Raw genomic sequence first — 14,448 nt, 5'->3', positions numbered from 1 at the left:
GCCAACAGAGTCTATTTCAGCTTACAAAAACTGATCCGCTCGAAACGTCTCACCATAGGGTCAAAGCTCTTACAGTACAAGACAATGATCTTGGCAGTCCTCATTTATTCCTCGGAGGCTTGGATTCTTAGCAAGATAAATTGTGAACTCTTGGCCGCGTTCGAGAGAAGAATCCTCAAAAGAATTTTTGACCCCTTACATGAAGATGGACGATTCCGTAGCCTACATAACGACGAAATCTATGAGCGATACCATGGCCCTCAGGTTGTGGATAAAATCCGGCTCAATAGGTTGCGGTGGGCGAGTCACTTAATCCGTATGGATGAGGATGATCCAGCCCGGAAAATCTATAAGGGCAATATCTATGGTAGAAAAAGAGACGAGGCAGACTCTGCCTGAGACGGATCGATGGTGTAGGTCAGGACGACAGACAGCTTTTAGAGATATCGATTTGATGGACCTCGGCGCAAAACCGGGATGTCTGGAGTTCCTTATTAAGGCAGGCCTAAACCGGACATCAGTTTTTGTGCCCTTGAAGATGATGATGAATGGGGACAAAGAGCCAATATTTAACTCTGTTCTCTGATTCCAAAGTAGATGTGCATTTCTGGAAATACACAATCATATATCAGCCAACTTCAGAAAACTTTTTTATTTATGTCCAGTTCAGTCTTCCACGGTTGGTTTATGTACATATGTTTCAAGACCAGCTGACTGGAAAACAAATTCTCAACTTAAACTTGGAAAATCCGTTCGAATAGCCCCGGGGGTATCTGGTCGAATTTCGATATCACTCAAAGTGTTTTTTCCCAAAAGATAAACAAAGCTGAGCAGTTGATATTTATTCCCAACTTAATATGTGAGTAACGTGTCGCAATTAGAAGGAAAAAATGTTCTAAACGATTTGATAAAAAAGTACTAAGTAAGGCGGCTCTTATCAGTTAGCCATGATGTCATGTGCCCGGCAGCATGTTGCTAGCATTTCAGCTACATTGAAGAATCTATATTGGAACATTTTAATTGCACAAATTAGTAATTATTGGTGTTTGTAGCGAAACGTAGTGGCGCATGAGCTATCTAATATGATCGAGTTTAATGAAGCGTTACTAAATTGGGAAAATGTGAAAAATCATTAATTTTTGCTAACTGGCAGTTATAGGATGTGGGCTATTGTGAATCGGTATCTGGTTGGATTGAAACAGTTGCAAAGATATTAGCTTTTTGCACGATGTTGAGGCAATGCTTGCCGTGAACATTGGGTAACCGTAAGGTAAACAGACTATTCCAGTTTTCAAGTGCTTCAAAAACGGATTTACACAACTTCTAAACTAAAATAATTCAAATTCCATTAATAGAAAATATAACATCGGGCATCCCATGCAATCATTCACACTGATGTAAAAAAACATGGCCGCTGTCGTATTCTGCTTTGTACCTCCTCTGGGTGTAGTGCGAGATGAATTATCTGTTGCTTCAAACTGCGAAAAACCGAGTTAAAACACTAGTCTAAGTATAGTATGTGCGTGCGAAATAATAACCGCGATAGAAATAACCGATTAGTGAATGCTAAGTACGAGAACGAACCGTAGAAATAGGTAAATGACATATTCGAAAGCGTCGTGTCACAGCCTAAAAGAAGTGTCGTCGGTAGTGGTCAGGGAGGTTCACACCAATTTTTTTCCCGAAGAAAATCTGACGGGCACACTCCTTTCTTGCGAGGAAACTGAAATTTGTGGGAAATTAGTCAGCTCGTGGGAGTCTCGGACGGTGTGAGAAGCTAGTTTGCACCCGAATAGTCGGAGGGAATGGCCAATAATCGAAATTTTAACATGTGACCTCAATTTGACGTTTTGCTCTGAAACTTTCTTGTGTGCTGTTACTGCTGCGGCCGCGACCGACCGATGGATAGATGCATTTTTCTCCGCCCGGGGTCTTGTTTTGCCTGCGTTCTTCACGTATGCAGAGACATCGATGCTAGTGCACCGACGAAATATTAAAATTGAAAAATATGCGAGCAGTGGTTGAGAACGAGTGAAATTGTTTCGAAATTTCGCCGCGCCAACGTCGATCGGCGATCGTGCATGTTTAACGCGAAAAGGAGGATTGTGTCTTCTCAGTATCTTGATATCTGGACGCTCTCAGTTGTCTTGAGTGCGCCGCAGTTCCGAACTGAAACTAGTTAATTTGTCTTCACCATTGTGACCATAGTTGCCGTTCTGTGACTGAAGTTTTTTGCTCTTGTGTCGATTTTTTTATCCTATGAGTCATTTTTGATTATCTGCCGCTTTGCGGAGAAGAATTCAATCCAAGTGGACCACCACGAGTGACGACGACTGCGACGAAGGTGGCGGAAATATTCTGCAGCGACCGTCCCACTCGTACTGCTGCCGAGAAAAGTGCAAAATTGGACTGACCCGGGAAAGTCTGGCAGTCGCGCGAACCCATAAGAACACTTGTCGCTCTGACGTGCACGCCGCTGCCGCCCGCCGTGCACCGAATGAATGAATGAAGTACTTTGAATGTCGCTTGAATCTGGACGAAAACGATAAAAACAAGCCCAGTGCAGTTGCTGCGTCGACTTGGGCCGAGGACGGCCTTCACCGCCGCGCGGACCAGCGTAATGGACAAGAGATAAGTGCACCGCTGAAACGCCGGTGATATGTACAAGGCATAACTATCTAATGCTGCAGGAGTCTAGTGAAGAATGGTTTTGAAAGTATGCACAAGCAACGCGAATAGTTCCTCGACAAAGGCAACAACATGCAATCTCAGGAGAGCAGCCCGGCCTGTGATAACTCACGTTACATATTGCAGGTAAGTTGCGCTCATATCAGCCAAGTCGATAAACTTAGCAAGAAAAAATACTTTACTTCGATAAGCAGGGAGTAATGTAGCGACAGCGGAAAGGCACTTATCGCTCAAGCTCATGTTTTTGAAAAGATTTTCATTTGACTTGGGTTGATAAACATTTTGCTTTTTCCTTGCTCTGCACCCGTATACTGTATTCTATATTCTGCTTTTAGGTTTGTTAGAAACGGAAGCGATACGTTGTGGATAGCACTTTGTCTCGGCCCCTCTCTGTGGGTTTCTGGAGGAAGCTCCGTTTGTTTAGGCATGACACGAACGGGGAAGTCTGTCTATCAGCAAAATATTTCACTTCTACACGAGGTGTTTTGAAAACTAGGACAAAACAAATGAATTTGAATGCAAGTTCAGGTTGTGCGTGGGAGGAATATGACATCCCCTCACTGGCAAGTAGTTGTCGGCGGATAGATAATCGGAGGCATGTAGAAGGCGGATCTCCATTTTCTCTGTGTAATGTTTAGAATCATTCGCCATTCCATTGCTCAGTTGGTTACTTGCCAACCGACCGAGAAGTATTCTTTATGAAAACAACTTGAAGCACGAGGGTCGAACTTGGATTGTCCGGGCCATACCATACACTAGGACAATCTTTAATAACTTTTAGATTAACAGATTTATCGTTGAGTAAAGGAACGACAAAGGAGGCAACTGGACGATGGATCACCAGAACTGCCTTATTTACACTTGGCCCGAGTCCTTACCATGCCTTTTCGAACTTAATTCCCTTTTCCTGCTCACTAGATTCCAGTTTACCATCCCTCCTGACTATCTCAAGAGCCTGTCAAACTTTTTCAATAAAACAATTGGATGCAAGTAGTCATCAAAATATTCGGAGTCATCTAGAACCGCGAGATATTTGCTATTTACTTTGGTGTCGTCGCAAATATTCTGGCAACCATCACACGTCTAAATCAACAATATGCATACGTTGGCACTTCGCCAAAGATTTTCGGTATGATTATTATGTTTGTGAACAATAATTTTATTAATAGTCAATGAAATGTGACTAGCGTTTCGCTGATAGATTCCCTTTATCTGTGCCGCATAGATTCGACGCTGATAAAGTTTCTGGTGGCAGCCATGCAAGGATGACATACTTCCCTGTCAATTTCGGGTCTAAGAGTAATGAGAGCATTTGTATAGCGCTGGAATTGAATGATGTCAGTGGGGATAAATTTAGAAGTAAATACGGCGAATCTTCGCGCTTGATATACTTGGACAGTATCAAACTGACTTCCGATATTGATGACCATTTTCGAGCTATATTTTTCATTACGTATATGTGTCGCCGTGATATCTAGATGAAATTTGGCTTAGAAGTGTCGGATCCAAGCTATCCTAAAAGATTTTCACGAACTCAACACCGGGCAGACGAGGATTAAAACGTTCGCGAAATGGAGGGAATGTTTGTAGATAAGGTGCACTAATGAAGGGACCCATTAACATGCATCCGCCGTTATTAAAAAAATACGAAAGGGTCTTCTATGGGAGGTCCTTGATATCATCCTAATAACCGACAATGGGATTCTTAGGGTGGAGGACTGGATAGTGTCTGACCAGAGATCCTTCTCGGATCACAATTGGAGGTTTTCCAGTCCAGATCTCGCCGCAGAAGTCTCCAAACCCTACAGAGACCCCAGGAGGATAGTTTGGAGAAAGTTTGGTCAAGTAATTAAGGACAAATTCTCCGGTGCGCAAATTGGTAAGATTGGCACGAAAGACGAACTGAAGTCAAAGGTCGGGGCTCTGGAAAAGGCATTCGATATCGCCTTTAAAGTCTCGTGGAATGAAGATCTCTCCAGTCTCAGGAAGCTGACCAGAGAAATCTTTAACATTTGCTACAGGCATAAATATTGGCAGCCATACAAAGGACTGACTGATTGAAGTACAAGTCGGTCATCAGAACCGCCAAGAGGCGGTTTTGATTGAGCTATTGTCAGAACATCGAAAACACCAGTGAATCCGCGAGGATCAGTAAGATTCTGTCAAAGGAACATATGGGCCCATTTTTTCTTAAAAAGTCAGAAGGCTCCTGGACGGAATCTTCTAGTGGAACCTTGGAGCTGCTGGTTCAAACGCACTTTCCCGCCAGCAAGGATGACTATGAGTCAGAACTGTGCTTGAAGGGTTTGCTGGCACCCCAGCTGTGTGCGACTATCGAATCGGTAATTACTGAGGATAAGATCGGCTGAGCTCTAAACTGCTCCTCCGCATATAAATTTCCAGACCCAGATGGCATAATGCAAGTCATGCTTCAGAAGCAGCAGGAAAGGGTTATATCGTGGCTGGTTGAGATTTACCGGAGCTGCATCTCTTTAGGATATGTACCACAGTCCTGGAGACGCGCACGCGTGGTTTTCATACCGAAAGCGGGCAGGAGCGGTCATGAGTCCGCGAAGGACTTTCGACCAATCAACCTGACCTCTGGACATCCACCTAAGGACGATTATGGAGAGAACGCCTTTCTCTAAGTCCCAGCATGCCTACCTTGAAGGAAAATCCACTAAAACCGCCCTCCACGAGGTAATTGGCGCGGTTGAGCGGTCGCTGCAGTACAAGCAGTATACCCTAGCTGCCTTCTTGGATTTAGAGGTAGCTTTCAACAACGTTGGTACTAACGCCATCAAGGAAGCCTTAACCAGTATTGGATTGTAGGAGTATTTTACGCACTGGATTACATCCATGCTAAGTACCAGGATAATCCAGTCGGATCTAGAAGGCAACCATTTGACCTCAGCTATACCAACATTGGGCAGCAGCGCGGTGAAGGTGGTGGCGTATGCCGACGACTTGGTGATATTAGTGTCAGGGATGTTTCCGCCCATTATGAGCGACATCATGGAAGGAGCGTTGCAAAAGGTGTACCTGTGGGCGGCAAAATGCGGACTCGGCATAAACCCAACCAAAACACAACTGATGGTATTCACCACCAAGACAAGGATACCTGATTTCCACCTACCACGGCTGAATGAACAAAGATTGTTTCTTTCCTCAAATATCTGCGTGTAATCCTGGATCCAAAGCTAAATTGGAGATTGAACATAGAACTGAGGGTTAAGAAGGCCTGTATAGCATTCTATGATTGCTAGAGAACCTTTGCAAAGAAATGGGGTCTTTGGCCGAGGATGGTTCTTTGGATGTACACCGATGTAGTGCGTCCGATCCTAACGTACGTAGGATGAAGCTTAATAGGATTCAAAGAACCGCGTGTGCAAGTGCAACTGGGGCTCTGCAGTCCTGCCCGGCAGATGCTCTCAATGTACTCCTGCATCTCCTCTCCCTAGACCTCCATCTTAAATACTTTGCAGCGTGCAGTGTGGTCAGACTACGTGAGTCCGGATGCTGAGGATCGAAGTCCTACGGTCACAGTAACATCCTAGACGAAGTACCTCGGGAAATCTAGGGTTTCCCCAATTTAAGAAAAAAAAAATTCCCTCGAATTGGGTTTTTATCCCCCATCAAGTGAATGGAGGAATCAGAGCTCCTTTAATTCCAAACAAAAACCTATGCTTCTTCGGTGATTTAGAGGATTCTACTGTCCGAATTCCTGCACTATTTGAAACTAATGCAGAAATCACATCTCCTCCCAGGGAAGAATAAACTTAACGCGTAAAATGTTTTCCTTATCCCTTTATTGATATATGCATCTGGGCTCTTGTGGTGGACAAAGAGCGATCTGGAAAAATTTTGAATGTATCTTTCAAATTCTGCAGCGGAATAGATGAACTTGACTGCCGTACTGGGGCTTATTCTTATAGCAAGGAATAGGCGAATCCCTAGCATACGGCTCTTTATAAGGCAGTTTGCGAGCTATCCTATTTAATCGGAAGGATCTACCTGGGTGAGGTAAAGTCGGACCAGGAGCATATCGACAAGCGAAAATGAAAGGCAATGCACCCATATGTGAATTATTTCTGGCAATATTGATTCCCACCTTTACAGTCTCTCTGTGTTAGAAACGCTGGACCACTTCGATTCTGGCGAGAGAGTGTTGTTACCATACGCGGGCAGGAATAATGTTTTATGTAAGATGGCCAGGTTCGTCAAAAGAAAGAGGGTGGGGGGTGATGTTCCTCGAGCCTTAAGTTTTCTCAGGGCTTGAAATAAGGACTTGGTCATTTTCACTCTGCCCTTGATATTTTCCACATAACCATGAAGGAGGTTCATTAAAACCATGTATGCAAGCAGGAAGGTGACCCACTGATTCAAGAAAGCGAAGAAATTTGCAATTATGAGAAGATGGATGTAGTTTCCATAATATTGTCAGTTACAAGTATTGCATTCAAATCCCTTACAGCTTGTCATGTCATTAATGCTTCTTAGCGCATTTTCTCGAGAAGTTACCACCCAGTCACATTGTTAAATAATAATAACAATCGTTGGCGCAACAGTCCAATTGGATCAGGACTTTAACGTGTGTTAGAGCACTTCATTTAAGTCCGCAACGGTACACTAAAGGATTACAGTACCCTACAGGAGGCAATGTGAGATTATTATCCTGATTTGACTCAGGTACTCATTCACAGCTGGGTCGACTGGTATCCGACGTTAAATCACGATACAAATTCCACTGCCACCAGTGAGATTTGAACCGCGACCTTCCGTACGCCAGCCTCTATTTTTTTTATTTGGTAGGATTTTTTTGCAGTTAGTATCCGCCGTAGGTATAATCCGCCATTCACCGAGGTGGTGATAACTCGGAAGAAACTTAAAACGTTGCGTATTTTATAAGAGGTGCTTGGAAATAGCAAAGGAGTTTTTTTTTTGATCGATTGTTTCCTTCGCTGTCGGAGAACAGTTATCATAACTCAATGGAAAAAAAGAAAAAACGTTTCACTTTCATACCTACTCGGCTCGCTTTTAAATATAGGAATTTCGCAGAATAACTCTTTTTGTTTGTTTTTAAATATGTCGGAACAACGATGGATTAGTTAGTTAGTTTTGAAGAAGTTAAATCTCTATTTCTTGTGGGTAATTCTTGGTCCGCTCGAAACGTCTCACCATAGGGTCAAAACTCTTACTGTACAAGACAATGATCTTGCCAGTCCTCATCTAATCCTCGGAGATTTGGGTTCTTAGTAAGAAAAAATGCGAACTCTTGGCCGTGTTGGAGAGAAGAATCCTCCGAAGAATTCTTGGCCCCCTACATGGGGATGGACGATTCCGTAGCCTATATAACAAGGAAATCTATGGGCGATATCATGATCGTCTGGTTGTGGATAAAATCTGGCTCAATAGGTTACGGTGGGCGGGTCACTTAATCCGTATGGATGAGGATGATCCAACCCGGGAGGTCTATAAGGGCAATATCTATGGTAGAAAAAGAAGACGAGGCAGACCCTGCCTGAGATAGAGCGATGTCGTAAATCAGGACGCCAGACAGCTTTTAGGGATAACGAATTGGTGGACCTCGGCGCAAAACCGGGATGTCTGGAGTTCCTTATTAAGGCATGCCTAGACCGGATACCGGTTGTTGCGCCGTTGATGATGATAATGAACACGCAATTTCATAGTCCGATCAAGGAGATTTCTGAAAAAATAACATTTTTTTCTCTCATCTCGTCCAGAACTCCACACAGTAGTGTACTTTTTAATAAACATTCTTTCATTGGCTTGTTAATATTGTGAATGAAACAAGATAAAATTTGTAACTATATTAAAGTCTATGCCCGCACAATGGAACGTTTTCCTTCAGTTTAAACTAAACTTTTAATGCGAACACACGATAAAATCACAAAGAGGAAATTGTCAAAGCCTTTTCAACCCATTGATCTGAAAAGGCATATGAAAATTTGTCGATTGAACGTACACATATCTATCATGCTCCAATCATATGTTACTTTTATCCTTATTCTAATCCATTTGTATCGGCTGATTCGCACAAAAGCGTGGTTCATAGCTATTTTCTGGAATTATTTAGTATTTAGCGTCCCTATAGTCCTCTGACGTTCACTTTGGTTTTTGCAATTTACCTATCTGAAATGATGGATAGTCGAAAGTATGGAATTATTTGCATTTGGCTTGTGGATTGATTAGATAGCGAATGTGGCATTGAATGAATAAATGACACGTTCAGAAAGACAGATTTTTTCCCTGTTGGTAATTGGGCGATGTAATGGAATCTGTAGTTTCAATATGACCAATTTTTTCCTGGCATCGGAGTAGCCTGACTAAAAGGTACTCATTAAAAGTGGAAATTTGTTTGAGAGTCGTTAAGAATTGATAGTCAAAATGGCCTAAGGCAAAGGGGGTCATTAAAAATTGGATTTTTTTGAAAGCCATTACGAATTGATAGTCCTGATTTGCAATGATGGTGGCTCATTATACGATATTTGTGGTAATAGGATTGACATAGGACTCCTACGGACGATATACCGCCTCGATTATACTCACCTATATCGTTGGCAGATATTGGCAGGACTTCCAGAAGAGTTTGAACTCCTCCTCGGCTATTTATTGCAAGGTTATTCTAGAATTATTCCCTCCTCGATTAAACTTTGATGGTGAGTTCCACTACATGGCGTAACCAGCAATGGATTTGCCGCCGTTCTTCCACTTTGTAAATGACAAATCTACGTCCCAATCCTCATTTAAGTGGACGATTTTTATAGTGAAACAATCGACCATTATATGTGAGCTTTCTTCTGGTTCTGATTCCAATTTGTTCATATTTTGAACTTCCATATTATCTTACACACAAAAGAGCCTACTTCAGCGTACCAAAAACCATTCCACTTGAAATGTGTCATCATAAACTCCTGTTGCCAGTCCACATGTATTCTCTGTTTTTCGAGGGGTAGGAAAGTTGCTGAGGATGTTGGGGCATGCATTTTTTTTGTAATTTTGCCATGAGAAATATGGCGCTGTAGTTTGTTCGATTTAAAAACATATCGTTTTCGGCCAAAACACCTACGAGCCGCTTCGGTCACGCTGCTCCCAGGGCGGAGGTGAGGCAGCGTCTGATGAGTTGCCTTTGCCCTGGTACGAAACCGTACCTGTCTTCGTCCCTCTTTTTATTTTTCAACTTTGGGTGTTAACCCAAAAAGAGGAGTGGGAGCAAATTGCTCTCCATTTGATCCGGTCCTACATCAAGTGGATGCGGACTTAGGACTCCTCAATCCCTAAAAAAATTATTCGGCTATCGTATTCTCAGGTTAAGGCCCCTCGTGATTTTTCCCACATTTCATAATTGCTTCGAGAATTGGAGAAAGCACTGGCATAATCAAAGAATATCAGAATATTGACGAATAAACGAATGTTTTGCAAAAGTAAAAAATTCTTGGCAGCTTAACATGAAAGTTGGAAAAGTCAGTTTTACTTCAATGTTAATTTCGATTGTTCCTAAGCACTATAGTGTTTTAGGATCGAAACTAGTCTTTCAATCAGTATCAACCATTCAAACAGAGTTGTAGAAACGCTTCATAGTTACTTTTGTCGTTCACCAGTAGCAAGCATTCTGCTATGCGATTGGTTATGCACGTGCCTCAACCAACCATAACATATGGAAACAAAGTCTGAAATATTGATTTTGTTTTTCATGTTAACAACCGCAAACAAAAATTAATACCACATTTGAACATTTACATGGCTAAACCAAAAACAATATATTGCAATATATTGGGTACAATAATTTTGTATTTAGTGGTTTCAATATTTTGCTAAAATGAAGAATATCTCCATTTGTGCAAATGAGTAGGAGAAAGAGCTACTCTATTCTACATCTTGGATTTTTTTGGGACTCTCTAAGTCCTAGAATATTTTACTGGCGATCTGCTTATAAATGTATGAATTTGGGGCCGAACCGTCTCTATTTCGATGTTATTTTTATAAACTCTTTAATTTTTGTTACCTCCATGATTATCGGCACAACTCTTTCCTCATTTAGTTTAATTCTTCTGAAATTATAAGATGATCGGATAGTGATACAAATCATAATATTATAAGCTGCTTCACTGTTTGTGATTAATTCGAACGCTGTAGGATCAAGAAGGACCACTGCCATATTTGGGTACCAAATCCAATATATTGGGACACTGCCCTATTTGGTACTCAAATAGGGCATTGGTTCCCTTGATGAAGTTTAACGCATCCACGCAGTCTCCGGCTTCAATGAGACAAAACTTTCAGTCCATAATCATTACATTTAATGTTGTACAAACAAACAAAGCTGAACGTGTCAGAGTTATCAATAATGTTTGAATTCAGACGAAAAGATCGTGCGAAAGGAACCATAATGTCCTTCACAACACAATGCACGTTCATATGTTCTATATCTCTGAATTCGTTAAAATTTTGAAGTTGTCAGATTTTAAAAATTAGGCTTATGATCGTTATGCCTAGTAATTTTATACTAATGCATCGTTTTTCCGGTTTCTTTTGTTTCGAAATGGATTAGGCCGATAAAGAAAATAGAATCGCGATAATAGCGCTTTATAAGAGCTTGATGGAAAAAAGTATCCCATTCAAAGTACTAAAGTCACTTAGTATAAGCCGTATATTTGTTTATCGTGCTATCAAACTATTTAAGGACACTGGTGATGTGAAAGATCGTCCAAGGTCGGGAAGAATGTAAGGACACGGGAGGCCATAAAAGCGATCGATGTTTGAACCTAACGGAACCCGAAGTGTAAACAAAAACTCATATTCCGTGAAACAGGAATGTAGAAAAATTCAATGTCCCGCATAATCAACGAAGACCTTGGACTAACAGCATACATAAGACGTACGGGGAAAATAGGGTGGTAAAATGCAAAAGGCAATTCGAAGAGTATGCGGGTATCAAACTATAAACGATCCCCTTTTCTGGAAAAAAAATTAACCGTAGAAGAATCATTTAATAATCAGAATGGCAGAGTTTGTGTACGATCGTCGGAAGAAGCTTTAAACTAGCACCAACAGTTGAATGAGGTCTCCACCCTGCCCGACTGATGGTTTGCTGGTATGTTAGCTACGATTGTGTGATCAGCATCCATTTCCGGAAAGGCGGTGAAAACATCGGTAGCTGTATATCCCCCCCCTTATTGTTTTGTGTGAAACAATAAGCATGTGTCATTTCATCCTGTGTCGGTGCAGAAGGCTCTTTCAATTCAAACTCGGCTCGAAAACAACGTCCCCACTTTTTATTTCTGCAGACAATTTGCCTTCTGGTAGACCAGATCTTAATCCATTAGACTACAAATTGTAATTAGTTTTAGAGGGCATGGTATGCTCAGAATGACATCCAAATATCAACTCGCATAAGGAAACATTAAAGCGAGCAGTGGGAAATTTTCCTACGGACATAGGGCATATCGCGATAGATGACTGGTTCGATTTTCTCAAAGTTTTTCATTATCGCCATCATCAACGGCGCAACAACCGGTATCCGGTCTAGGCCTGCCTTAATAAGGAACTCCAGACATCCCGGTTTTGCGCCGAGATCCAACGATCGATATCCCTAAAAGCTGTCTTCGCTCCGCTCCATCTTAGGCAGGGTCTGCCTCGTCTTCTTTTTCTACCATAGATATTGCTCTTATAGTCTTTCCGGGTGGGATTATCCTCATCCATACAGATTAAGTGACCCGCCCACCGTAACCTATTGAGCCGGATTTTATCCACAACCTGACGGTCATGGTATCGCTCATAGATTTCGTCGTTATGTAGGCTACGGAATCGTCCATCCTCATGTAGGGGGCCAACAATTCTTCGGAGGATTCTTCTCTCGAACGCGGCTAAGAGTTCGCAATTTTTCTTGGTAAGAAGTTTCCGCGGAATACATGAGGGCTGGCAAGATCATAGTCTTGTATAGTAAGAGCTTTGACCCTATGGTGAGACGTTTCCAGCGAAACAGTTTTTGTAAGCTGAAATAGGCTCTGTTGGCTGATAACAACCGTGCGCGGATTTCATCATCGTAGCTGTCAAAAGGTCTCAAAATTGTATTCTCCTATCCTTATTCTTCCTGTTTGACCAGTGCGGTTTGATGTTGTTTGTTGGTTCGCCTTCGGTGCTGACGTTGCCACCATATATTTTTTCTTGCCTTCATTGATGTGCAGCCCAAAATCTCGTGCCGAGCTCGATCTGGATGAAGGCAGTTTGTACGTCTCGGGTGGTTCTTCTCATGATGTCGATATCGTCAGCATAGGCCAGTAGTTGGGTGAACTTAAAGAGGATTGTACCTCTTGCATTTACCTCGGCATCACGGATCACTTTCTCAAGGGTTAAAGGTTAAAGAGGACGCATGATAGGGCATCCCCTTGTCGTAGATCGTTGTTGATGTCGAATGGTCTTGAGAGTGATCCTGCTATCTGGCCTCGCACATTGGTCAGGGTCAGCCTAGTCAGTCTTATTAGTTTTGTCGGAATACCGAATTCTCTCATGGCCGTGTACAGTTTTATTCCCTATCATAGGCGGCTTTAAAGTCGATGAATAGATGGTGCACCTGTTGTCCATATTCCAATAGTTGATCTATTGCTGATTTGTCTGGAGTGAAACCTCTTTGGTATGGGCCAATGATGTTCTGGGCGTATGGGGCTATCCGGCCTAGCAAGATAGCGGAGAATATCTTATAGGTGGTACTCAGCAACGTGATACCTCTATAATTGCCGCACTGTTTGATATCTCCCTTTTTATGTATGAGACAGATAATGCCTCGTTGCCAATCCTCAGGCATTGATTCGCTGTCCCATACCTTGAGCGCAAGTTGATGAACCACTTGGTGTAACTGGTCGCCTCCATATTTAACCAATTCGGCTGTAATTCCATCGGCTCCTGGCGACTTATGATTTTTTAGCCGTTGAATTGCACGGACTGTTTCTCCTAAATTTGGTGGTGGCAGTATTTGTTTGTCGTCTTCAGTTGGCGGGACCTCCAACTCGCCGATGTTCTGGTTTTTCAGTAGCTCATCAAAGTACTCAACCCATCGCTCCAATATGTCCATTCTGTCGGAAATCAGATTTCCCTTTTTGTCTCGGCAGGATGAGCATCGAGGCGTATAAGGCTTTATCCTGCTGACTTATTGGTAAAACTTCCGCGCCTGGTGCGGTTGCTCCCTGTAATTTTCGAGTTCACAAACTTATTGGTTCTCCCAGGCTTCCTTTTTCCGTCTGTGAAGTCGCTTCTCCGCTCGACGGAGTTCGTGATAAGTCTCTGCGCGTGCCCGCGTTCCTTAAGAATGCAACATTACTCGGTATGCCGCATTCTTCCGTTCCGTTGCTAGCTTACATTCATCGTCAAACCAGCCGTTCCGACTCCTTTTGCGGTTGGGGCCAAGTATGTTTGTGGCCGTATCAATGATAACGTTCTTCAGGTAGTTGTGAAGATCATTTGTTGATGCTTCTTCTCCAGGTCCTCTGTTAACTGCGGTTATTGCGACATCCATTTCCCCCTTATAGTTGTTGCGGAGGGCTGTGTTGTGGATGGCTTCAGTGGTAAATCTCACCTGATTGTCAGAGGGGATTGGTCGGCGGTGTTGTTATTCGAGCTCGGAGCACCATGCCAACGAGATAGTGATCTGAGTCCATATTGGCCCCCTATATGTTCTGACATTCATCAAGGATGAGAGATGGCGGCGTTCGATCAACACGTGGTCAATTTGGTTGAAAGTGG

The 14,448-nt window shown here is 42.6% G+C and overlaps 1 protein-coding gene across 3 annotated transcripts in view; it reads left to right on the top strand.

The window, feature by feature from the left end:
* The first annotated feature begins 1,422 nt into the window (after window positions 1-1,422).
* Window positions 1,423-14,448, top strand: part of LOC119653519 (unconventional myosin-IXb-like) — a 52,769-nt gene continuing 39,743 nt past the window's right edge. For all 3 annotated transcript variants that reach the window (XM_038058185.1, XM_038058186.1, XM_038058187.1), the window contains exon 1: window positions 1,423-2,814. In XM_038058185.1, coding sequence (XP_037914113.1) covers window positions 2,761-2,814 — 54 coding nt within the window. In that variant the 5' untranslated portion in view covers window positions 1,423-2,760. The remainder of the gene's footprint in view (window positions 2,815-14,448) is intronic.

This window comes from Hermetia illucens, chromosome 4, assembly GCF_905115235.1.
Source record: "Hermetia illucens chromosome 4, iHerIll2.2.curated.20191125, whole genome shotgun sequence".
In the NCBI taxonomy this organism is placed as follows: Eukaryota; Metazoa; Arthropoda; class Insecta; order Diptera; family Stratiomyidae; genus Hermetia; species Hermetia illucens.
The sequence above is the reverse complement of the archived record's forward strand: the minus strand, read 5'-3'. Positions and strand labels throughout refer to the sequence as shown.